Source organism: Hypanus sabinus, chromosome 6 (assembly GCF_030144855.1).
Source record: "Hypanus sabinus isolate sHypSab1 chromosome 6, sHypSab1.hap1, whole genome shotgun sequence".
Classification (NCBI taxonomy): Eukaryota; Metazoa; Chordata; class Chondrichthyes; order Myliobatiformes; family Dasyatidae; genus Hypanus; species Hypanus sabinus.
Window position 1 is genome coordinate 55123025 of NC_082711.1, and position 27748 is coordinate 55150772.

The 27748-nt window shown below is 40.8% G+C and overlaps 1 protein-coding gene across 1 annotated transcript in view; it reads left to right on the forward strand.

The window, feature by feature from the left end:
- The window catches only part of hacd1 (3-hydroxyacyl-CoA dehydratase 1), a 72440-nt gene that overhangs the window by 18521 nt on the left and 26171 nt on the right, over positions 1-27748 (forward strand). The window contains exons 2-5 of the mRNA XM_059972163.1: positions 7669-7786; positions 7883-7901; positions 7987-8075; positions 9403-9524. Coding sequence (XP_059828146.1) covers positions 7669-7786; positions 7883-7901; positions 7987-8075; positions 9403-9524 — 348 coding nt within the window. The remainder of the gene's footprint in view (positions 1-7668; positions 7787-7882; positions 7902-7986; positions 8076-9402; positions 9525-27748) is intronic.

Here is a 27748-nt window from a genome sequence, read left to right on the forward strand (position 1 = left end):
GTGTGCCTGTATGATTCATAAGGAGAAGTGAGAACAGTTACTGAAGATGGTAACACAAGACCAAATGTAAAATCTATTTGAAGAATGGACAGTCAAAAAGCACTTTGATGCATAAGTTGTTTCATCAAACAAATGAAATGTTTTACTTGTTTATGGAATTTGGACGTAAGGTTTTTGTTTTTAAAAATATGAAATGGATACAACACTACAACACTAAGTGAATGTCACACAAAAATTGATCGTTTTTGACATTGCATACAACCTGTACCAAACCAAGTTGCCACTGGGTGTACGTGGTCTTCTGCTGCTGTAGCCCATCCTCTTCAAGGTTCCATGTATGTGCCGTGTGTTCAGTGATACTCGTCTACACACCACTGTTGTAATATATGGTTATTTGACTTACTGTTGTTCTTTCTCTTAGCTTGAATTAGTCTGGCCATTCTCCTCTGATCTCTCTTAATAACAAGGCATTTTAGCCCAAAGAACTGCTGCTTACTCGATGTTTTTTTGTTTTGTATTCCATTCCCTTTAAATTCTAGAGACTGTTGTGTGTGAAAAGCCATCGTACCTGGCACCAACAGCTCCCATCACCTATGGTTACAACTTTGGAAAGAAACATACAGTTGGAAAGAAGAAAAGTAATACAACCCTAGTCCCTGAGTGGAGATGATCCTGGTTAGCTTGTTCATCCACTGAATGAACAGCAGAGGGCAGCACTGCGGGGAGGGTGCAGCCTCCAACCCGACATGAATTCCATTGCACCCAAAAGACGTCCCTTCTTTCTCCCCGGGTGACTGAAACAGGTCATTGCATTTGAGGCAACCCCATGGCTGAGGGATAGTCCTTGCCACAAATGAGGCAGTGCAACTACCCATCCCCACCTGCTGTCGGCCTTGACATGCCAATGAATCAGTGAACTGGACTTCCACTCTTCTATACAATAAATACATCCAAGGCAATCACTCGCTCAGTTCTTGGTTTGTGTACCATCTCTGCACAATGAGGCACAACAAGCCCAGGCGACAACACAACAATAGCACACAATAAGTCCAATTCCGTCGCTCTCAAGCAACTTGCTGATGAAATAGTTCTGCAGAACTTCTTCTTGTTGGCATCCAGCAGTGACTTGCAATCATAAAAGTTCTTACAAGATGAATCAGTGCATCTTTGGTTGGACCCTGAGTGGTCACTGCATCTGAGTGCAAACTTTACTCTTACCAAATCTCTCCACAACTGTTACTATTAACTCCCCAAACCACTCCTCAAATGTATTTCAAATCTTTTCTCTTAACTTCTTATCAATATCTGTTATTGAACTTCTATCCCTTCACATTATAATGTAATTAAATTCCCTTCCGAGATGCCTCAGTTTCCATTAAATGATGTGTACCCTCCACCCTTCCTCCCTGCACCCCCACCCCAGCCAGAAACTCCAACTCCTTTGTAATTTTCTTTGTTTCTTTGTTTTGGAGTTTACACAGTAATGTAACAAATATTCCAGTGAATCCGTTCAGTGTAAATGGAGTGAAGGTACCTCAACCTCTTTACTGCTATAACCTTAAACGAGGGGATTAGGGCCTTGGTGTGTCTGGTGTGTCTACAAAACCAGATCAAGGACAGTCAGAGCTCTTTTATAATTTACATGTTCCATCAAATGCACACAGAAATGCATAAGAGCTCTGCTAATATTGATTTGGAAAAAAATAGTTCTGCTGTAATTAAATATATGAAATTAATTCAAAATACCCTGGCTTTGTACAAATATGCTTGTTTGTAGAGTTTTTCACAGCGCCTGGAGGTTGGGCCACAATCATTCTGTCACCAGTCAAGGTGACATTAAGAGTGGACAACTGAGTGTTGATTCTGCCGAGTGCTCGTAATTATTTTGGTCTCACTGGTTATTCTGATTGGTTGGCTGGCCGCTTGTCTCCACTGGGTCCTAGCCCATCCATTTGGCTTCAGGTAAAATTGATGACTGTTGGAGGAAGATCTTTGAGCAAGACTTTGTATGATGCAGAATGAAATTTAATGTATGAAATTAATACTGTGTGTGTATAAAGTCAATTTGGAAATTTTAGTGGAAGAAATACTGTCAGATGAAAATAATATTAAGCTTTCTGAGCAATTTTGTAGAATTCTGAATCTGATGGAAACATGATCAGTTGCAAGGAAAGGTATGAAGTCTAAATTATCAGTTACTGTAAGTCAAGTCACATTTTACATGTTCTGTGGAGTCTGTATACTAAACTTTATATGTAGCAACAGCAATCTGCTGGTGGAACTTAATGGGTTGAGCAGCGTCTGTTTGCTGCTTTACTTTCAATCACTTGCATGCTTGTGTCTCTACTAAACCATAAATAATGAAATAGTCAGATCAAATGAGATTGAATAGCTGGGCCAAGATATGTTGAGGAAGGAAAGGCACATAAGAAGACGAAGAAAAATGTAGAATGGATTGATATAGGTAGGGAAAAGAAAGGAATGAATGAGGATTACAAATAGTGGGTGAAAACACTAATGTTTTCCTACACAGTAGGAAGTGAAGTTGTGGAAGCAGGGAGATGTAGAATTATAATACTTTCTTGCTCATCATCATTCATAAATGTAGGATATGTGAATTCCTTTCTACTACTGCCACCTGTAGACAAAATGAGGATATGACAATCTCTTTTTGGGTCTAAGGCAGGGGTCAGCAACCTTTACCACTGAAAGAGCCACTTGGACCCGTTTCCCACAGAAAAGAAAACACTGGGAGCCGCAAAACCCGTTTGACATTTAAAATGAAATAACACTGCATACAACGTTTTTTTTGCCTTTATGCTATGTATAAACAAACTATAATGTGTTGCATTTATGAAATTGATGAACTCCTGCAGAGAAAACGAAATTACATTTCTGCATGCAACAAAAACATTTTGAACTCCGAAAAAAAGACGTTGGGTTGAAAGTTACTTTAAAGTAAAATACTCAATGTCTATTTGAGTCCTTCTTGTATTTATGAAAAACGCCGAACTTAAATTTTCCGCCAGCAGCAAACCAAAAATAACATCAGCCAGCTGTCAGCCTGAAAAATAAAAGGACTATTTCACTGAACAATGAAAAAATATGAATACACATAAAATAATAGGCAATTAAAATATTTATCATACTTGGTTAATGGGATTTCTGCTCCTGGACCTCAGCGCACAGCGTCTGCACATCAGGGCTGTATGACGTCACCTTCATCTTTACACAGGATCGCAAGCTGTCATCTGTGAGGCATGCGCGATGTTTGTTTTTAATAAAGTTCATGTTGGAGAACACCTGCTCACTTACATATGTGGATCCAAAGATCGACAGGACTCAAAGCGCATACTTTTTAATGTTTACATAAATGTTTCGAACACAAGTTTGTCCGGTTTTGGAAGGTTTTCAATATCACTCCATTTGTGTTTCTGAGCAAGAACGGGCAACATCTTCAAGGTCTGCTGTCAAGCGTCTAAACTTGGACACCCATATGTCTTTGTCGGCTATGTCGGCCAGTTCCATCTCAAGATCAGGTTGACTCACACCTGCCAATGCAGTCGTATTCAGTAGGGAAGGATCGATGCTTAAGGGAGTGACCGGGAAGGATAATGTGTTTTTTTCCTCTCTGAACTCAGAGAAGCGTTTCCCAAACGATGTTTGCATTGCGATGATTGCAGAATGTAAATACTCTGAAATTATCATGTCGTGACCTTGTTTGAACTCTCTCAAATTGGGGAAGTGAGACAAAGTGCCTTTCTGTAAATCTCTGGCAAGCACTGTCAACTTGCGCTCGAATGCCAAAACATCCTCCAACATGTGCAGGGCTGTACGTCCTTACCCCTGAAGAGCTGTGTTCAGCGTGTTCAGGTGCGCTGTCATGTCTACCATGAAGTGTAGCTTTTCCAGCCACTCTGGCTGTTCCAGCTCAGGAAAGGTGAGCCCTTTGCTGCCCAGGAAAGTTTTCACTTCTTCCAGACACGCGACAAAGCGTTTCAGCACCTTCCGTCTGGACAGCCAGCGATAAAAACACGTTGTAGCGGTGTCAGTAAACTGCAGTCAAAGATAGCTTTATTCGAACTAAACAGCCTTGCTTTTAAGCCTCTCTCAACCCAGCCCCCATGGACGCAGATGCTGCAAAAGACGCGTACTCACAAACCCCCGTAGGCTATCTCCCTTAGCCGGAATGCTGGCTAATTGTGAGCCGTTTCGGATGTCGCCACACTTAGATTGTACAAGATCACCATAATCTTCAAATTTAGAATTACATTTCAAAAGCTAACAAACTAACATAAAATACATTTTAATTAAATACTGACCAATTATTTCCCAAAGCCACAGGGAGCCGCAGCACAGAGGTGAAAGAGCCACAAATGGCTCGGGAGCCGCAGGTTGCCGACCCCCGGTCTAAGGCTTATCTTATTCTAATTGTTGCAGTAAGAGATTCTACCCTTTCATCAAAAAAAAACCTTTCATTAAATCATTTACAGGCATTATATTGAGCTATACTGTACTTTCACTCCTCAGCATCACATAAACCCAGGCTGCTAGAGTGCTATTCTTATCTTTGGTACATGGGAATGGAGGAGCAGAGATGAGGGAAGGTAAGAATCAATGCTGTCTTCTAACATATTGAATTAGAATCTACAGTTCCTATTTGGAGAACAGGCAAATCGACCTGATGACACTGTAAGTGTTGCACAGATTTTTACCAGGCTATGTTTTTGAAGTATCGGGTAAGAGTGCCTTCATAAAATGTGCTCTGCGGTTTTGTGGCAATATGTTTATACTTTTTCTCTCAAAGGAATGACTGGTGACAGTCCTAAGCAATTGGGTGAAATTGTATCATGGCACTATTTGGAGGTAGGTACAATGAAGCACATCAACCAAGGTGGAGAAAGTTGATGTGAGGGCATTGTGCAAGAGGAAAGTTAGTCTTGGATAATGTATGGGGAAGGAGTACAAACTGATAGTATTAAAACACTGGTGTTTCTTCTGAACACTATTATTTCAATCTGAGCAGTAGGGTTGTGTTCCATGTGGAAGAAAGGGATGTTGTTAAGATCCTTTGTCTTTTCTTGGAGACAGTCTTATTATGAAGGTGCATTCTTTTCATCATTTCAGTATTTTCTTCCAGACAGCAGTGTTGTAAATCTTCCTTTACCATTCCATATGTATTTGAATAAGATTAGCAGCTTCTGTGGATATTCGGTGTCAGGTGGTGCTGGTGAAGCCCAGCTATAACTTGCTGACAGCAGACAAAACTACTAACTACTTTATTAATCACATTTTTTCTTGGAACTGATCACTGCAATCAATAGCCTGTAACATTCCTTTTGCAGTTGTACGACCTGACATTTTTGTAGTGTGAACTGAAGTCTGGAAGGTGCAGCATGGCTGCAGTGTGGCGGGTACAGGCCAAGTCAAGGCGGCAGGGCCCAGGCCCGAGAGCGGGGAAAGGGCTAGTGTCTGACCATTGCTGGATTGTACATGGATGCATATGAGGTGAGGCAGAGTCGAGTTAGTGGGGTCCGGGCCTGGGCCCAACAAACAAGGAATGTCCTGCGCCCCGGCCAATTTAAGCACCAGGCCAGATTGAAAAGATAAGGGAGTTGGGGCCAACCTTCAGCTCGGCACTCTGTGAGGTTTACTCATTTCCGCATTGAACTGAGGCTGTGACCTCTAAATAATGGGCTCCTGGATCGGCTCAATGATGATTGGCTTTGTGGCTGTGGACTCACTTTCATGAACTTCAGTTCTGAATGTTATTTGCTTACGTTAATTATTGGACAATTGTTTCCTCCACATTGAGTTTTGGCGGTTTTCTTCTTTGAAGGGTTCTCTTGTGTTTTTTTTTTGCTTTATGGCTGCCTATAAGAAGCCGAATCTCAAGGTATAATGAATGTACTTTGAACTTTTATTTGACCACATTTGTGTTTATTTCTGAGTTGTGATATTGATGTGGTTTCAGTTGGATTCTTCTTAGGCTTCAGCTATAAGCAGAAGGAGGTCAGGCCAAACCATTATGTCTTTAGAAAGCACAGCACAGCAGAACTCTAATAACCTGCCATATGACCATTTGGAAATCCTGACAATTTGGCATACGAGTGACTGGATGACACAGTTTCCACTCACCCTGGCTCCATCCAATTTCCAATGACAGTGCTCTCCTTCCCCTCAGTGGGACTCAGCTTCCACTCCTTCCCTCCCAGTCACTGCGCACGCTCCCTTTCCTGCTCATTCCTGCACAAGGTCATTCCTGTGCTTCCTTTAAACTTGTTTAGTACTGTCAGCTGTCCTCTTTTTAGCTTGGCTGTATCACTGGAATGCTATTGTGTCACAATCTATCTTTTTCAAGTGAATTAAAGATTCTTGGAATTTTACATGAAGTCTGAAAAATCCATAGTCCAACATCACCAGAGTCCAAGCAGGTGGTTTTGTGGAATTTTAACTCTGAGATTTGTGGTGGCGCATTGAAAATTGAGGTAGATTTTGAAATGCTCTGGCTTAGTTTGCTGTCAGTTTAAGTTCTAATGATGTGTATTATCACTATTTTCTATTGAAATGAGAAGTACTTGTTACATGTTACTTATTGTGAGTATATACTCTGTTTTTCTTCTTGAAGTGTATTGCAAAGAGAAGATTTTGAAGCAATTACATCAATCACTGTCAACTGAAGCAATAAGAAACCTTGTGATTTATTCAAGTTACATAGAAGCATAGAAAACTTACAGCACAACACAGGCCCTTTGGCCCACAAAGTTGTGCTGAACATGTCCCAACCTTAGAAATTACTATGCTTACCCATAGCCCTCTATTTTTCTAAGCTCCATGTACCTATCCAAAAGTCTCTTAAAAGACCCTATGGCATCTGCCTTCACCACCATTGCTGGCAGTCCATTCCATGCACTCACCACTCTCTGAGTAAAATATCTTACCCCTGACATCTCCTCTGTACCTACTTCCCAGCACCTTAAACCTGTGTCCTCTTGTAGCAACCATTACAGCCCTGAGAAAAAGCCTCTGACTATCCTCATGATCAATGCCTCTCATCATCTTCTACACCTCTATCAGGTCACCTCTCATCCTCCGTCACTCCGAGGAGAAAAGGCCAAGTTCACTCATGCTCCCCAATCCAGGCAACATCCTTGTAAGTCTCCTCTGCACCCTTCTATGGCTTCCACATCCTTCCTGTAGTGAGGCAATCAGAAGTGAGCACAGTACTCTGAGTAGGGTCTGACCAGGGCCCTATATAGCTGCAACATTACCTCTCGGCTCCTAAATTCAATTCCATGATTGATGAAGGCCAATACACCATATGCCTTCTTAACCACAGTTCAGCAGTAATGGGTCACTGGCAAATTAACAATTAAGCTAAGAGCTTTTCTACTCCTATTAATATGAATCATTGCTTCTTGCTTCCACCCCAAATATAAATATAGTTGCCAACATGCTGTATGCTTTTATGATTACTGCTTTTATTTGGAGACCTTTTCTGAAACTTAGGATGCCATAATAGAATGTGTTTGTAATGTGATATTACATTCTCACTACAGTGTAATTCTTCTCCTATCAGCTATTAGTTTCAGAAAAGGAAAACAGTGTTATTCTTTTCAAAATTCTACCATGCTGCTTATTTATATATTAATGTCATTCTCTTGCAAGGTGGCTGGTACTGGCTGTGGCCATGATACGTTTTTCTTACCAAAAAAGAACACACAAGGGATTGTACAGGAATATACAAAAGACACTCAAGTTCTTCCAGACTTTTGCATTGCTAGAGGTAAAGCTTGTTGTTGCCGTTTGCTGCTGGCTTTTGTAGTACCTATTTTATCTGTTTGCACTAAGTTTATTCTTTGTTTCTTTTGCTACTCCTCAGATTGTGCACTGTGGAATAGGTAAGTAACTTGTAGAGTTGATATTGTATTTAATATGGAACTTTGTTATAATTAAATTTATAGTTATTTTTCATTCTTTTTCTAGGTATAGTACGAACTTCAGTGCTTGTTACTGGGGTCCAAGTCCTGTCCAGGATTTTCATGGTGTGGCTTGTTGTTCACAGTATAAGACCTGTAAGTTTAACTTGTTAAGAACTGAATTGCCTGTTAGTCCTGCCCCTGCTACTTGTGGTTCTGCTGTTCAGTGGAAGAAAAGGAAGCAGATGTGAATTACTGCTTCAGAGACAAGCATGCTCCACTTCTGTTCCTTACTGTTGGTATAACACTACTTCCGTAGGTCAGGGCCATATTTTATGAATCTTAGTTTCAAAGCAGTGCTCTTGTGGTTTACAGGATCGTAGGATAGGTGGAGAAAAAATAGCTCATCAAGTTCATGTTGGGCTTTTACAAGGGAAATCCATTCAGTTTCTCCACCATTTCTTAAGACCTCCTTTCTTATATGGAGCATTGAACTGGACACTAATCCAAATAATCTTTCACAAATATTCATTGTGATTTCCTTATTCCTATGCTTATTTTTAGGCTAGGATCTTATGTGCTTTTGGGGAAGAAGTACTTTATCTTGAAGCAGTAAATTTTTATCCTTCTTGAATTTTGTATCATTTACACTTCCAAGTTTTGTATCATTCATGTATCAGTTAATAAACTGCGACTGTCAGATTGGGAAAGAGATGCAGAATCTCTCTGTGAACCATCTGTCTGCGGCCTTCTGCACTGTTATAGTGAGACCCAAAATAAGCTCAAGGAGCAACAGTTCATCCTCCATCTAGGCACATTGCACTCTTCTGGACTCTATCAAATTCTATAACTTTAAGTAACTTACTTTGTCTACCTATATTAGAGTAGGCCATTTTTGTTTGTATCCTCTCCAATAGCTCAGCTTGTCCAGCTGGGATGGTCACTAGTTCTGCATGTTGTAAAGTTCTGCCTTCCTTTATCTGTATTCATTACACTGTAATTACCACCGTTATCCTATCGACCACAACTTAAGCTCACATCAACCCTGGCCTCATCCTATCCCAAATAATCCCTTTCACCTCCCTGTTCCTGCTCTCATTTTGCAGTTTAAAACTAATGTTTATTTTCTCTTTCCCAGTTTTAATAAAAGATCTTCAACCTAAATTATAAACTGTTTCTCTTTCCACAGATGCTGCCTTACTCACTGAGCATTTCCGACATTTGCTAAACTTAAATCTTTTTGATTGAATTAAGTAAATATAATTATGGAAGCATTCAGCATATGAAGTGAAATGTTACAACATCAGCACATTCAGTATAATGTGCTGAAATTATGATTTTGGTGGCATACGCTTTGCAAGTGATTTAATTTATGTACCAATATTTCTTTCAAGTTACTAATTTCTCAATATAGAAATAAATCCTTCCTCGTTTACATGATTTCTAGCTGAACTTGTATTTCTTTTCATATAAAAATCTGCAGATACAGAATGAAGAGAGTGTCGTTCTTTTCCTGGTCACTTGGGCAGTGACAGAGATTACCCGATATTCTTATTACACATTCAATCTGCTCAACCATTTGCCTTACTTCATTAAATGGGCCAGGTGGGAGAAAGTGATGATGTATGCAAAGCTTTGCGATGTGTGTGAAGTAAAGGTTTGCATGTGTTATGCTGGATGCTGCAGTTACTAATGGAGCCCTAGCTGTTGTGAAGTAAAAGGAAGTAGCTACGTTATGTGAGAGTCATGAGCTGAAATTGCTTAACCTGCACCTGTTTTCTTTCAAATGGAATTTTAGATTATTTCTGACATTTCATCAGGGATGCTTACAGAATAGCTTTCTGCTAAAATGGCTTTATTATTATTGAGTGATATAGAGGTGAGACAGCTATACAGTTGTAATATCCTTCATGTATTGCTGTGAGTCCTTTGAATTTCTTTTTGCTGAAATGGTTTATTTAGAATTACTCAAGGATCAATTTGTGTGAATATATGTCTCAAATCTGTAAGAAAATTATAGCTGTCAACCTCCATTTATTAATTGTAGGAACAGTGAATTATTTAACAGCTAACTTGCTTTACTCTTTTATATTAATAAATGCAATCCTTTCACACCTTATGCCTGGATTGTGAATTGTAAGCAAAGAGTTTTCCTTGGAACCAGAAATATTTTGTTCAGACAAACAAGTTTTTCTTTGCGTGAGTAATTCAGCGCAAAACAATATTGCATAGATTATTTTCAAACCATTCTATTGATCCGGGAATTGGCATAATATTATTCTTTCTTTTACATCCCTGAAATGAATGAAGATAGTTTAAGTTGGACTAAAGACAAAATGTCACAGTTGTAAAAATCCATCTTTTAAATTTTAGGCTTAAAAAGTGATATAGTGGAATTGCTCATAATAAGATGAGTAAAATGCTAATTATAATAGGAGCATTGTGAAATGAAATCATGTATGAATGCATTATATCTACTCTAAAGATCATATTTGCATATAACCAATAAAATAGGTTAAAACTTTATACAGTTTCAATATAGCTATAAAAAGACTGAACTTTTTGTATACAGAATTGTGTTGTTGGTGCGTGTTCATAAAGAGAAACAGATGATTCAAATAGAGGGTATTTCTCAACCAAAAAATTAAAGGTGTCGCACATACTCTGGCCAGAGCTGTGGAGAGTGGAAAAAGTGTCAACATTTCAGGTCAGTGATCTTTCATCAGAATGAGGAATAATGAACATGGAAATATACAGCACATTGCAGGCCCTTTGGCTGACAATGTTGTGCTGACCATTTAACCTACTCTAGAAACTGCTAGAATACAATGACGAAGATAAGTGTGTTCTGAGTCGTAGGTGTATGATAGAGGGAGACCAAACTTATCTAAGTAACAATCACTTCAGATGCCACCAGAGAGAGAAAAACAGATAAAGTAGTGGAACTGTTGGGTGCAGCATAAAGCCCTTGATGGAAATTTTAAATAAAAGGGAATAATAATGAGATTGCATCGCTCCATGTGTAATCTCACTACCATTCTATTTTATGTAAAAATTCCATCAACTGCTTTGCTCTGCATTTCAAGGTCAACACATATTGTGCTACACTTCAACAAGTATACATCAACCCCTTTATTTAAGGAATCAAACTAGTGTACCTTCCTCGAACAACCTCCATTAAGAAATTGTGTACTTTTGATGGTTGTGTAGGGTAGGTACACTGACATGATTACCTGATAAAGTGGTTAATAGAGCAGGGTTAGACTATGCTTGTTGAGGTACAGCACAATGAGAGGGAGAGCTTGAAATGTATGATTCTGAGGAGATTGACAATTTCGAGGCAGAGGAGATTCCATTTTCCTGAGTTATCTAGAGCTCAAAAAGCTTTGAATTAAGGGGTCATCCATTTCAGAGCAGAGGAGGATTTTCTTCATTGTTGCTTTTCTCCACATGCTAATGTGCTAGGGCATTTTGAGATGAGGGATTAGTTAATGTTGGATCTATTAAAGAGGAAAAATGTAAGGAAGTCTCCAGGACCTGATAGGATGTACACCCATTTATTGAGAGAACCAATAGCTGAAATTGCTGGGGCCTTGGCCATGACCTTCGTGTCCTCTCTAGTCATTGATAAGGTCCCCGAGGTTCTTCTGTCATTCAAGAAAGGACATGGGGATAATCTTGGAAACTATCAACAGTGGAGTCTCACACAAGTGGCAAAGAAGCTCTTGGAGATGTGCTATCAGGAGAGGTTAGACAAACGAGTTGTTTTCTCTGTAGCAGTCAGAGCTGAGCTGAGATCTGAGCAGAGAGGATTTAAGATTATGAGAAGAATTGATAGAGTAGCTGGCATTTGTTTCCCCCAGGGTTGAAATGTTAAGTACCACATTTACGGTGCAAAAGGGTTGTGGATAACTATTTTACACAGAAGCAAGAGATTCCGCAGTTGCTAAAAATCTTGACACCACCTCCTTTGCCACCATTCAGGGTCCTGTGTAGATAAGACAGCACTTCATGTGAGTCTCCTCTACATTGGTAATAATATTGAGACATCGTCCTGTCCGCTTCAACAGCCAGGATATCCCAACGGCCACCTATTTCAATTCCACTTCTCATTCACACATGGCATATATCCATCCATGGCCTCTCTACTGCCACAATAAGGCCAGATGCAGGGTGAAGGAGCAACAGCTTATAGTTGGTTTTGGTTGTCTCCAACCTTATGGCCTTATCAATGATTTCTCCAGTAGCAGTAACAGATTTCCCTGTTTCCTTTGCTTTTTCTCCCTCCCAGAATCTCTAAGCTTTGCTGTTCTTTGTTCTGGTGGTACCCTTGTGCCTTCTGTTCTCCTCTGCCCTTGCTAGATGGCCATCACCTTCCACTGGTTCCCCACCTTCTTCCTCTTTAATGCATTGTTTCCTGCCCTCTTCTGTCAGATTCTTCTGTAAGCGCTTTACTCTTCCTCCTCCCACATCCTAGATTTTCGCATCATTCCATCTTATCCCTCCTCTCCCACCCACCTGCCTTCCCCTCTTCTCTTAGATTCACCCACCTTTTTCATTCTGACCCCTTACTTTTCAGTCCTCATGAAGGGTCTTGATCTGAATCATTGTTCATTTCCCTCCATAGGTGCTGCCTGACTTGCTGAGTTCTTCCAGCGTTTTAAGTGTGTTGCTCTAGATTTCCACATCGGCAGAATCTCATGCATTACTGGAAGGATACGGGCAATGTCTCGGCAGAAGGGATTAGTTCAGCATTTGAACACAGGGATAGAACATTACAGGTCCTTCAGCCCATAACGTTGTGCTGACCTTTTAATTACTGGTTTAATTAGATCAGCACAACACTATGAGCCAAAATGCCTGTGCCTGTTACTGTACTGTACTGTGTTATGTTCATACATCTTTGGAATGCTTTTCTACAGAGAGAGCTGAGGGGCTAGGTCAATGAATGTAGTCAGATGTTTGAACTACAAATGAATTGATAGCTGCAGAATGAAGAAGGTGGGGTTGGTACTAAAATTGGATCAGTCATGATCTTGTTAATAGCATAGCAGACTCAGAAGTAGAATTGTTTACTCCTGTTACCTTGTTTAATCTTACCACCTCACTGCCATCAACAAAAGTAGTTGTTACCCAGACAAATCTTGTCCAAACCCTATGAGAGATATCCCCTCTGTTTTCTCCAACTTTCCAGATCTCTGCAATCTAAACACATTTGTACTGTCCTTTTTTTAGACCTAACAAAGGGTGATTGACCTAGAAAGTTAACTCATTCTCTCTACACAAATGCGCCTGACCTGTTGAATATATTTTGGATTTTCTGTTCATAATTTAAATTTCAAGTCCTACAGGGAGAGAAAAGTATGACACTGGAAAATTTCAGACGGAAAGGCCCACTACTGTTGAATGGAAGACTTAACTGCAAAAAGCTTGGCATCGTTGTAGGCTTCCAAAGAAAGCTTACTATATTGTTATGCTATTTTGATCCCAATTTTGAACTTTATTATTAAACTTAATTCTGATGTTATGAATTAAGTAGACTTTCAACTGTCAATACATTAAATACATATTTAAACACCAGTAACTATAGATTTCATTTTCAGTGCAATCAGCAATCTGGGTGGGCGTTGAGTTTCAGCCGGACTTTCAAAGATATATTTACGTTTAATATGACTCTTCTTTACAAAGGCAAATCTAGTGAGAATAAATTCAGCCTTTTAATGTATTCATTTTCTTCCAAGTAGGCTGTATATCTAATAGAAGTTACTTTGCAATTCTCCTCAGATTATTGGAGAAAAGTAAAAATATTAATGTGGCTCACTATTAGAAATCATTTCTGTCCCTCGTTTCCTAGTAGGTAATGTATTTCCTGTGCTGTGTTTCTATATAAAAGTCATAAGTTATATTTTTTGTATTGCAGTCACTCTAATCTATTGCAGTTAGCAGATCAATATATAGTGACTTTTAGCTGCTGTTATGATCGTTCTCAGCTGGGCTGCTAGGCCAAAGTTCTAAATTATTACATCTAGTTATAGAATTAAATCCTAGGCTCGAAGTGCCATCTTCAGAGGAGAAAACTGGAACATAATAAAAAATGAGCAGAATTAGCCATGCAAAATTTTAAGCATACATCTGTGAGGAGGATATCAAAATTCAGTTCTTAACAATCTGGTTATCTGACCTGTTCTGATCTCTGTATTTCATTAAAACCATTGAGCAGCCTTTCATTTTTGGTGAAATAGATTTCACTAATTTCAAATTAGCTAAGGTTTTTTTTTATCTTGGCTTGCAATAAAGTCTCTTATTTTGCTGATGACATCTATTACTACATTTGAAATCTAGTATTGGTGATATTTGCTTTGTAACAAAGATATCCTCAATAATGCTACCCCATTTAGTTACAAGGTGCAACTGACAGTTTGATCACTAGTTGTGAATTAGAAAAAAAACGGGAAAAATTTGCGATGAAGATAAGCAGTGAAGATGTTGAGGATGGGAGTATAGTCTGAATGGGATCTGATTAATTGGGTATTGAGTGGCAAAGTTGTTCTGCATAGCTTAGAAACTTGGGTGTGGTCCTGACCTCTGCTACTGTCTAGAGTTTGTATGTTCTCATTGTGACCAGATTAGCTTGCCCTAGATGCTTCAGTTTCCTGCCCCATCCCAAAGATGTACTGGTTGTTAAGGTTAAGTGGCTACTGTCATTTACTGATGGTGTCGATGTTGGCTGGAGAATGGAAGGAGGAGTTGAAGATAAATATATTATTGATTGCCTTATACATTTTCTTGTATAATGGGAATGCTCACAACTGAGACATCTTATGGTCTCCTCTTTCAGTCAAATGGTGTTGTCCTTTGAAGATGTGAAAATGACTGAAAATGCTGTAACATTTTAACTGGTCTGAATTGAGGACAGGTAGAGAGTGGGAATACAGCAAAGGAAACAAGGGAACAGGGCAGCACAAAGGTACAGCTGGTAGAGGTGTTTCCTCACAGTGGCTAGGAGCCTACATTCTATGCCGACATTGAGCAAATTCCAAAAGGCAGCACCCATTCTATCACCACTTCAAAATAACAGTAGCCAAATCAGAATGTGTTGGAAACTTGGCATAATATTACTAAAAATACTGAAGAAAAATAAAACAGATGGAACTGATAAAGTTAAACTGAAAGGCTCAAAATGACGATGTTTGGAGATTAATCAATTAACATTAACTATTTATGGAGCTGAACAGGCAAATAATAAACTTGCAAGAAATGCATGATTAACAGTTCCCTGCATGGAAAGAATGTTTATGGCTGGAATAATGTGATACAGTTAATTGAAATATGCATTTGTTACATTTCCGTGGGAAAAATGTGTGAATGAGCTTGCATTAGGAATGAATGAGTAGTTTTCAGAAGCATTATTTATTGAAATGGGGAGCGGTAGAAAGAGCGGAATGGGGAGATTGTACGTTGTTGCAATATTGAAGGATAATTCTGCATACATAGTAAGAAAAACGAGTTATGACAAGAACTGGAATGATAAAGAAGTTATTGATGAATCAATGTAACATTTGCTGTTTTATGGCTAGGAATGGTATCATCTGTAAAGCACTTCAGGAGCTATGGATGCAAAGTCCTTATGCAAACTTTATGTTGTCAAGTTTATTGTCATTTAACTACATACATGTGTACCACCAAATGAGACAACGCTTCTCCGAACCAGGGTGCAAAGCACAGTAGTACACATAACACACAATAGCTTGGGGAAGTAAGAATTAAATTTACACATGAATTACACATAATTAAACAAAGTAAAGTGCATAAGTTAAATATTGCAGGGCACAGTATAAGTTATCCAGTGACACTTCAGATGCAATGTGCAGGGAGTTCAGAAGCTCAGCAGTCCAAGGGAAGAAACTGTTTCCCATCCTGTCCATTCTTGTCTCTCTCCAGCTTGTCAGGATGCTCTCAATCATATACTGTAAAACTCAGTTAAGATGAGGGGGGAGGAGCCTCACGCCTCAATCTCCTCAGGAAGTGGATGCATTGCTGTGCCGCCTCCTTGTTCAGGGAAGTGATATTGAGGGACCAAGTGAAGTCATCTATGATGCGAACTCCCAATGCACTTAACTCTGTCCATGGAGTAGCCAAGTATACACAGAGGAGGATTGTTCATCTGCACCTTCCTAAAGTTCACAAAGTTCCTTGTTTTTCTCCATTTTGAGACTTGGGTTGTTGTTCTCACACTTGTCATTCCATTATCTCTCTGTGCTCCGAAACTTCGTAATTGTTGATGAGGTCAACCACTGTTGTGTCATTTGAAAACTTGATGACACAGTTTGAGCTGAATCCTGCAACACAGTCATGCATCAGCAGTGTGAACAGCTGGTTGAGCACATGCCCCTGGGGAGCGCCAGTGCTCAGCGTGATAGGACAAGAGACGTTGCTGCCCAAATGGACTGACTGTGGTCTTTCTGTTAAGAAGTCTGGGATCCAATTACAAAGGGAGGCGTTGAGACACAGTGAGGTCAGTTTTGCCAACAGTTTATGATTATGTTAAATGCCAAACTAAAATCTATAAATAGCAACCTGGCATATGAGATCCCACTTTCCAGGTGGGACAGGCTAATTTTAAGTAAAATACATTGCACCAAAAATCTTCTTCTCTAAATGGTAGCCACCATCGTAGCTTAGGGGTTAGCATGATGCTATAACAGCTCCGGCATTATGGAGTTCAATTCCAGTGCCATTCTGTAAGGACTGTACATCCTCCCCTTGGAATGCATGGGATTTTCCTGGGTGCTCTGGTTTTCTCCCACAGTGCAGAGACTGTAGGTTAATTGGTGACTATAATTTTTCCTGTGATCGGGTTAGGATTAATCAGATTGTGGTGTGGCTGGAAGGGCCTACACTGCACTGTATTGCTCGATAATTAAACCAAAGCCACTTGTACCTGCATGATCTTGTATAAATTACATCATTTATGGTCACTATCATCAAGGATGAGTTATTGTATTTTCAAAGATGTAGAGCAGTAGAATAATAAAAAAAAAGTACAGCACAGAAGCAGGCCTTTCAGCCCATCTAGTCCATGCTGAATGATTTAAACAGCCTAGACCCATCGACCTGTACCCGGATCATAGTCCTCCATACCCCTCCCATCTATGTACCTATCCAATCTTCTCTTAAATGTTGAAATCAAGCTTGCATGCAACATTTGAGCTGGCAGCTTGTTATCCCGAGAGAAGAGGTTTTCCCCTTATGTTCCCCTTAAACATTTCACCCTTAATCCATAAACCATGATCTCTTGTTGTCGTCCCACCCAGCCTCTGGAAAAAGCCTGCTTGCATTTAGACTATCAATACCCCCCATAATTTTGAACACCTCTACCAAATCTCCTCTCAATTTTCTATGTACCAAAGTATGAAGTCCTAACCTATTCAGTCTTCTAACTCAAGTCCTCACACCATTTTTGTAAACTTGCTCTGTACTCTTTCAACCTTATTTACATCATTCCTGTAGGTAGGTGACCAAAATGGCACACAATACTCTGAATTAAGACTCAACAATGTCTTATGCAACTTTAACATAACATCACATCTCTTGTACTCAGTCCCATATGCCAAAAGCTTTTTTTACAATTATATCTACCTGTGCTGCCACATTCAATAAATCATTGCCCTGTATTCTCAGATCCATTTGTTCTACCACACTCCTCAATGCCCTACCATTCACTGTGTAAGACCAACCCTGGTTGGTCCTACCAAAGTGTAACACCTTGCATTTGGCTGCATTAAATTCCATCAGCCATTTTTCACCCCATTTTTCCAGCAGGTCCAGATCCTACAGCAAGCCTTGATGGTCTTCCTCACTGTCCAGTACACCACCAACCTTGGTGTTATCTGCAAATTTTCTGATCCAATAAATCACATTATCATCCAGATCGCTGACATAATGACCCAGCAATGATCCCTGTGCCACTTTACTAATTACAAGCCTCCTGTCAGAGATGGAGCCAACTACTACCATTCTCTGGCTTCCCTCACAGACCCAATGTCTAATCCAATTTACTACCTTATCATTAATGCCAAGTGACTGAACCTTCCTGACCAACCTCCCATATGGGACCTTGTCAAATGCCTTGCTAAAGTCCACGTAGATAGTATCCACTGCCTGGCCTTTATCAACTTCCCTGGTAACTTCCTCAAAAAACTTTATAACATTGGTTAGAAGCGACACACCACGCATAAAGCCATATTGACAATCCCTAATTAGTCCCTCTCTATCTAAATACTCACATATTCTAAGTACATAGAATATCTTCCAATAACTTTCCCACTTCTGATATCAGGCTCACCAGCCTATAATTTCCTGGTTTATGTTTAGAGCCCCTCCTGCAACCAAGTCTCACTGATGGCTACAATGTCATAAGTCCAGGTGTTGATCCATGCCCTGAGCTCATCTGCCTTTCCTGTAATGCTTGTATTGAAATATACACAGCTCAGAAGATTATCTACACCATGTCAATTTTATGATTACTGACTTTCTCTGAGGTCTTAACAGCATTTGTCTCCTCAACTTCTGTACTATCTGTTCTGACACTCTGGTTTTTATTCCCCTGCAATTCTAGTTTAAACCCCACTACCGTGCAGTGCTAGCAAACCTACCAAATAGGATATTAGTCCCCATCCAGTGTTGGTGCAAACTGTCTCTTTTATACAGGTCCCACCTTCCCTGGAAGAGAGCCCAATGATCTAACAATCTGATGCTCTCCCTCCTACACCAAATCCTTAGCCATGTGTTTAACTGTATGATTTTCCTAGTTCTGGCTTCACTAGCACATGGCATGGGTAGCAATCCAGAGATCACAACCCTGGAAGTCCTGCCCTTTAACATAGCAGCTAACTCTCTGAACTCACTTTGCAGAATCTTGTCACTCTTCCTACCTATGGAATTGATACCTATGTGGACCATGAGCTCTGGCGTTCCACTCAAGAATGCTGAGATGTTCCAGACCATGAAACCCAGGAGGCAATATACCATCTGGGAGTCTCATTCTCATACACAGAACCACCTTTCACCACAGCTCACCTCTTTTCCCACTCCCCTTTCCCTTTTGCCTCACAGTTAGACTCAGCGCCAGTGAGCTGACCACTATGACTCTACTTTGCTTGATTATCCCACTCCTCCAACAGAGTCCGAAGTAGTATACCTGATGTTGAGGGAGATGGCCACAGGAGTATTCTGCACTGGCCATTTAACCTCTTTCCCCTTCCTACCTGTCTCCTGTGTCCTGCTCCTTGGGTGTAACTACCTCTCTTTATACCCAATCTATCATCCCCTCAGCCTCCCAACAAGGAGTTAGAAACTGCGGCTGGATGCACTTCTTGCACGTGAAGGTCTCCCTGCCTTCCCACATGGGAAGCATTCAACTGCCTTGCCTCACATCCCTACTGTTCTAACTGTGCAAATATATAGAAGGAAACAATAAATAACCTGGGGGGAAAAAAATCTATCCACAGTTTTTTTGTCTTCTCTACTTGCCGAAGCCTCGAAGAGCTAAAGCCTCGAATAACCACTCCAACAATGGTCACACCACTTACCCCTACCTTTTTATTTATTCTTGCCATCAATCCTGATCACTAATTTGCATTGTTCAAATCCCAAGCTCCCGCGAATCAATGCTTTGTGTGCTCAACTGGTGAATCTGAATGAGCTGTGGCTTCTCTCACTCCTGATTCACGTTTGGCTGCTCTTCAAATGCCAAACTGCAGTGAACTGATGCCCTATGTGCTCATTTGGGGAATCTGAGTGAGCTACATCTTCACACAGTCCCAATCGGTAGCTGATGTTTGAAAACAACTTCTTTAATCTACTTGTCACTGTGATTTATATGCCCTTTGGCTCTTCTGTTTAGAGATGCCAAGATAATTTATTGTTCTCCTACTTTTTTTTTAAATAAATGAAGAAGTGTAGGTGTAAGTGTAGGCATGCAAGAAATATTATTGGTTTTTGTCACATATACTTTCAAGCATGCATGGTGAGAAGGGTATATGGATACTTACCAGAGTTGACTCCATGGATATGACAGAAGAGGAAAAGCAACAGCATTTTCCATTAAAAAAGACCTTGCTCTCTATACTTGATTAAGTAAAGAAAAAGTCATCAAAGTAAGAGGTAGAATTCAAGAGCCAAAGGAGATCTGAGGCTGAGAAGTAGTTAGCACAAGGTATGAAAGGCAACTTGTGCACATTGGCAGAATGGTTGCAAATCAGTGTTATCCAGAACAAAGTAAAGCTGTTTAGCGAAGGTTGGTGAAAGAGGAGACTCGTTAGTGGGAGAATGGATTAAGTTAGGGGATGCAATGTTTTTAGGTATTGAGAACTAATAAGATATCAGAGTTATGAATAAATTAGGTAGTAGATCTTGGAAATGAATAGCCTGCATTTATTAATTGTTAATTGTTTCAGAATTGGAACTTTGGAAGATAACAAAAAATTTTAGATGATCAGTAATGCATGATATAACTACTGGCAATGTCATCGTTATGCAAAGTGTCATATGATTATTCCTGCCAAATATTTCTACAGAAATAGTTTGCCGTTACCTTTTTCTGGGCAGTGTCGTTTCAAGACAGGTGACCCCAGCCATTATCAATACTCTTCAGAGGTGGTCAACCTGGTATCAGTGGTCATAAAACCAGCACTTGTGATATGCACCAGCTGTTCATACGACCATCCACCTCCTGCTCCCATGGCTTCACATGACCTGATCAGGTACTACGCCTTGTCCAAGGGTGACTTCCAGGCTAGCCAAAGGCAGAAATGCCTTACACCTCCTTTGGTAGAGATGTATCTCCTCTTTGCCACCCACTGGGAATGCACCAATGTTATTCTTTTTAGATGAATGCTTTGTAACCAGTATCTAAGAGAATGATCGAGAAAGTAATGACAAATTAAACATGAATATCAGAACCTCCAATGTATTATAATCTGTTATCAAATGCAGTAAACTAATTACAGAGCATTCATTTGAAAAGGTTTTGCAGCACAATTTAAATCACTTCCCACACACAATATTGCAATGCCTACAAAGTAAGTTTGTCATGTACAAAAAAGTTAGAGTAGACGTATCTGAACTAATTTGAATGAACTTGCTGTATTTATGAAGTGATGCAATAATTTTCCAAGATTTGATCACTTAAATTATGATGTATGTTGTTTGTCTTTTATAATAGATGTGTATATGTTAAGACTCAAAATAATGTGGATTTGTGAAAGCTTGCCACATGATGGTTCTGGTAATTAGCTCTTGAAATAGTAGTCCTTCAAGTTTCATGTTAAGCTGCTGCCATTTTAAAGACCATCTGTTTTGGTCATGGAATGCACTTCAAACATTTCTTCTGAGCCTCTGAGGCAGTCTGAAGTATTACTGTTACACTAGACTTTCTTCGCAAATGATTACATCTGCATGTTTTAACTGGGAGAACACATTTGCAAAACATTGTTTAATGTGCTATATTTAGTAGCACTATGGTTGCTAATTGGTAAATAATATAATTTTAAGAAGGTTTGTAATGTTTGCAAATTAAATATAAAAATTTTACTGAGGAGCTTTATTTATAGAGCACTTCTATGAAGAAGTATCAGTGGGAAAATTTTACTTGTCTGGTATGACATTACATTGACCTTGTGGCAGGGCCAGGTGCTGTGCTGTGCTTCCCAATTCCCTAATGGTAACTGTAATATTCCAAGCAGGAACTTGCCTTTTTCATCTGGGACTAATTTTTTGCTGTTGCTCTCTCTTGGCTTTTCTGTTTTGTGTTCTTAGATCTTTTTGAGTATTGTTGTGACTGTGAGTGGGTAGAAGAGTGTACATACATTTGGACTATAAATATAAAATGAGGAGAAAGAAAAGATTTCAGTGGAATAGATTAAGAAGGAGAGTTTTAGGCAATCAGCAGTTATGCAATTTGCCAATTAATGATAGGCAGAAGTATTTTCAGGTATACATAACACAGAATGCAGTTAGTAAAATAGTCAAGCCTTGAGAAATTACTGCATTAATTTCATGAAAATATGATGAAAAGGTGCATGAATACTTCATAATTAAGGAATAGGATTGGAAGGTATTGCATGAATTAAAGATGTCTTAAAATATACATATATGTTTGAAGTAATTTGATTAAAGTTGTTCCACAAAGCAGAAAGTAAATGATGAGAGCACTGTATGAGCGTTTTGATATATTATTGAGCCACAATTTGCTACCAAAAGATGGCTTAGGCAAGTGGTGCCATGGTTGCTGTATGTTTTCATTCAAGTCCTTTATTGGATTAATGAAAAATGTTGCAATGTATCTGGGAAAAAGGTCAAATTGCATTTGTGTGAGGAGTTGATTAGTTGGGGTAGATGTGTCACAGTCCCGATTCCCTATTTTCTCCTAATTTCCTTTGGCGACACACCTGGTTTTCATCAAGACCTGCAGCATAAGAACCTCGGTTTTACAATCACTAGTTGCAGATCGTTGGTTTTGGCTGTGTGGAAATTAATGTTTCCTGCTGCTTAGAACTGTGTGTTCTAAGCTTTGCTTCAGTACCGAGAATTACCTGTGAAACTCAGTCTCTTCATGTCAAGATAAGTCTTCTAAGTTTTACTTCAGCACCGAGCCAGACAACATTCCCTTCTGTCCCCCGACCCCAGATGCAGCTTCAAGCCACTTTGTGTTACAACCAACAGTCCCTGCCTCTGTTAGCACTAGTGGACTCCAGCGCTGAGGGAAACCTTTCGGATGAAAACTTAGCTTTCCAGGCCAGAATTCCTCATGAGCCAATAAGTACCCCTTGGAAGCCCGGGCACTGGATGGTAGACGACTGGCCCAAGTTACACACTGCACACCACCCCTGTCTCATCTTCTCTCCAGAAATCATTGGGAACAGGTACGATTCAATTTAATTTCCTCTCCTCAAGCTCCTATAGTTCTTGGTTACCTCTGGTTAAGCTGTCATAACCCCCATGTTGACTGGTCCACCAGGAAGATAGTCAGCTGGAGTCTGTTCTGTCACTCCACTTGTCTACAATCAGCCCTTTCCCCAGTAAAGTTCACCACGACCTCGTCCGCCTCTGAAACCCCCAACTTGTCCAAGGTTCCAGTAGAGTATCACGATCTGGGGGAAGTGTTTAACAAAGAACAGGCTCTTTCCCTGCTTCCACATTGCCCTTATGATTGTGCAATTGACCTCCCCAGAGTCCCTCTACCCACCAGTCAGCTGTATAACCTGTCCCGACCAGAAAGGAAAGCAGTGGAGACTTACCTAAGTGACTCTCTTGCGGCTGGTATTATTCGACCCTAATTGTCCCCTGTAGGTGCAGTTTTTTTTCTTTGTGGGGAAGAAAGACGGCTCACTGCACCCCTGCTTTGATTTCTGTGGTCTGAACAGCATCACCATAAAGAATAAGTATCCCCTGCCCCTTATCAGCTCTGCTTTCGAGCCCCTTTACGGAGCCACAATTTTCTCTAAATTGGATCTACAGAATGCCTATCACCTGGTCAGGATAGTGAGGGAGATGAATGGAACACCCTTTTAACACCCCCTTTGATCATTTTGAATATCTGGTCATGCCATCTGGTCTCATCAATGCCCCTGCCGTCTTCCAAGCCCTGGTAAATGATGTCCTTAGGGACTTTATTAACTGTTTTGTTTTTGTCTATCTGGACGACATCTTAATCTTCTCCCACAGTCTTCAGGAACACACCCACCATGTCCATCAGTTTCTTCAGAGGCTTTGGGAGAACAAGCTATTTGTTAAGGCAGAGAAATGCGAGTTCCATGCCCGTTCTGTCAGTTTCCTTGGGTACATCATTGAGAGCGGGCAAGTGAGGGCGGATCCAGAAAAGATCTGGGCAGTGACGGAGTGGCCAAAACCCACGACGCTCAAACAACTCCAGTGATTTCTGGGGTTCGAAAACTTCTACCGTCACTTCATCAGGGATTACAGCCGGGTGGCAGTGCCCCTTACTCAACTCACCTCTCCTGCAACCCCCTTCCACTGGACCCCCGAAGCGGACTCCACCTTCTCAGAGTTGAGGAGGCATTTCACCTCTGCTCCAGTCGTGGTCCGACCAGACCTCTCTCATCAATTCATTGTGGAAGTCGATGCCTCCGACTCTAGTGTGGGAGCGGTCCTCTCCCAACTCTCCAGCCCAGACCAAAAACTCCATCCGTGCGCCTTCTTCTCTTGCCGCCAATCCCCTGCCGAACGGGACTACGATGTTGGGAACCGGGAGTTACTGGCTGTCAAACTCACTTTGGAGGAGTGGAGGCACTGGCTGGAGGGAGCTGAACATCCATTCATCATCTGGACAGACCCCAAGAACCTCGCCTATATCCAAATCACCAAACACCTGAATTCCCACCAAGCCTGCTGGGCATTATTTTTTTTTGCCGTTTCAGAGTCATACTTATCTATCGTCCTCGCTTCAATATGTCTCTGAGGAGGGCCTTCCCAACCCCAAGACCATCCTTCCACCATCCTGTGTGGTGGCTGCCCTCACCTGGGAGATCAAATCCATAGTCAGAGAGACTCAACTGGACCCAGGCAATGGACCCCCCAGTCGCCTCTTTGTGCCTGATTCAGCTCGGTCTCAGGTTCTCCAGTGGGGGCACACTTCTTGTTTCACCTGCCATCCCGGAATCGACTGAACTCTGTCCCTTCTGAAGAGACATTTCTGGTGGCCCTCCATGGACACTGACACCCATTCCTTTATCTTTGCCTGTTCTGTTTGTGCCCATGGAAAAGCCTCCCATCAACCACCTGCTGGGTTGCTTTGTCCCTAGCTGTCCCTAGCCACCCTTGGTCCCACATTGCTCTGGATTTTGTTACTGGACTACCCTCTTCACATGGGAACACTGCCGTACTCGCCGTGATGGATTGCTTCTCCAAAGCTGAGCACTTCATAGCTCTTCCCAAACTCCCTACAGCCCGTGAGACAGCCAGCCTCCTTGTACATTATGTCTTCTGCCTTCATGGAATTCCCTCTGACATTATTTCTGACCGGGTCCCCAATTCATCTCACAAGTTTGGAAATCTTTTCGTCAAGCCCTTGGAGCCTCAGTAAGTCAGGTTTCCATCCGCAGACTAATGGTCAAACAGAACGAGCAAACCAAGATTTGGAAGCAGCACTGCGCTGCATAACCGCCAACAACCCCTCATCCTGGAGCACCGATCTCACTTGTGTGGAGTATGCCCACAACTCCCTGGTCAGCACCACGATCGCAATGTCTCCCTTTGAATGCTCCCTCGGTTATCAAACCCCTCTGTTTCCTGCCCATGAAGATGACATTGCTGTGCCTTCTGTTCAGGCCCATCTCCACTGGTGCCGCAAGATCTGGAAGGATGCACGCGCGGCCCTGCTCCCCTCAGCAGACTGCAACTGGAGGATTGCCAATTGCCACCGAATTCCTGCACCTAATTATTGGCCTGGTCAGAAGGTTTGGCTCTCTTTAAAAGACATCCCCCTCAAGAATGAATCCAAGAAACTCAGGCCATTCGAAATTGAGAGCATCATTAACCCCTCGGTGGTCAGTCTCAAACTGCCCAGACCCATGCACATTCATCCCACATTCCACATCTCCCAACGGAAACCTGTATCTGTCAGCTCTTTGTGCCCTCCTGCCGAACACCCTCCGCTGTCCTAGATCATTGACGGCTACCCAGCTTACACAGTCCAGTGAATTCTGGATGTGCGCCACTGTGGCAGGGGCCTCCAGTACCTGGTTGATTGGGAGGGATACAGTCCTGAGAAGCGCACCTGGATTCCCCGCCCCTTTATCCTGGACCCTTCTCTCATCTGAGATTTCCATCAAGACAATCTGGACAAGCCTGGTGGTTCACCTGGTGGTGGGGGGCTATTGTCATGGTCCCGAACGTTAATTCCCCATTTTCTCCTAATTTCCTTTGATGGCGGCATACCTGGTTTTCGTCAAGACGTGCAGCATAAGAACCCTGGCCTTGCAACCACTAGTTGCCAGATCATTGGTTTTGCCTCTGTGGTAATTAATGTTTCTCAGCCACCTAGGACTGTGTGTTCTTCTCTGCATTTCTGCACTTCTTGGATCTGCACTTCCCTGTCACTTGCCTAGACTGATTGTTAATCCTCTTATTAGACATACTCTGATGGTTTCTCTATTTTACACAATCATCTTTTCCTACCTTCTATACAAGACTCAACATTTCATGATTGGTATAGAAAGGGCATTAGGAGCTTTGAAGATCTTTTCATAGATAATCGTTTTGTAACTTTTCAACAACTGTCTGTAAAGTTTACCCTGCCTAATACTCATTTTTTAGATATCTTCAAATTAGACATTTCATTAACCCTTTAGTATCAAATTTTCCTGAGGTGCCCAAGAAAAATGTTGTGGACTCGTTTCTTTGTATTAATTCACTGGGTAAAGGCTTAACATCTTCTATCTGTGACAAGTTAGTGACCTTGAGGCGTGCTCCCTTTGATAAAATTAGAACTGCTTGGCAGCATGATTTAAATATTTCTTTATCTGATACAGTTTGGGATTCAATTCTTAAGTCAGTTAATTCAACCTCTTTTTGTGCTTGCCACTGCCTTTTGCAGTTTAAGGTTGTACGTATGGCTCATATGTCTAATACTAAATTATCATGGTTTTATCCTGACATTAGTCCTGTTTTTGACAAGTGTAAAGGGGGCAAGGCTTCTCTTATCCATACGTACAGGGCTTGTCCTAGTCTAGAGAAATTCTGGAGAGAAGTTTATTTTATCTTTATCCCATATTCTTAATTACCACTTAGAACCTAGCCCTCTGCTCTTTTTGGCATCCTGGATGCTGCAGACGTGCATTTGAGTCTGACTAAATGTCAAACAGTATCTTTTGCAACTCTTTGGCTAACGCTTGGTTCTTCTCAAGTGGAGAGATGTTGCTCCAGCCATTCATGCTTAATGGCTTAGTGATATTATGTCCTATTTAGACCTTGAAAGATTCATTATTCACTTCTCAATTCGGACATAAAGATTCATAAGGTGTGGGGACCTTTTCTTGAATACTTTCATAACTCCTCGTTAGATTTAGTTTATTCTTTTATTCTGAGCCACAATCCCTTACTACCAGTTTCTTTTCCCCTGTAAGTTTTACAGTTTTTTTTATGGGAATTACATTATAGTTTTGGTAGTAGGTATTTTTAAAAAATATATATTTACAGCTCTGTGGGGTCAAACGCTCCGATAAATTTTTCTTTTACATATTGTAACGGTTGGCCTGGAGTTTTGTAGTGGGAGGGTGGGGAGGAAACTAACTTTATATGATTTTATTTTGGGTGCTTTTTCTTTATTGTTATGAACTATATATTAGATACATTTGTTTTGCACTGTATTAATCTCCATTTTGTTAATTTTTTTGTAGTTTACTGTAGAAACTCGTTCTAAGTTTTGCTTCAGTACAGAGAATTACCTGTGAAACTCTGTCTCTTTATGTCAAGATAAGTTTTCTAAGTTCTACTCCAGTTCCGATGTTTATCTGTGCAACTCAGTCTCTCCATGATAAGATAAGTCTTTTAAGTTTTACTTCAGCACCGAGGTTTACCTGTGAAACTCCGTCTCTTCATGCTAAGAAAGGTTTCGTCTGCTGTTTCACTTTCTACGCTCTTTGTCAAGATCAGTTCTGCCTGTTTCCTACCTTTCTGCACTCTCTCCTGTTTGCCGTTCAATGCACATGACCATGTCTACATCCTAACACAACCTCCGTGTCTGTGTCCTGCCCTTGGGTTCGCCTCGTTCATTGCAACAAGGTGGTCATATCTTTGCATTACCATTG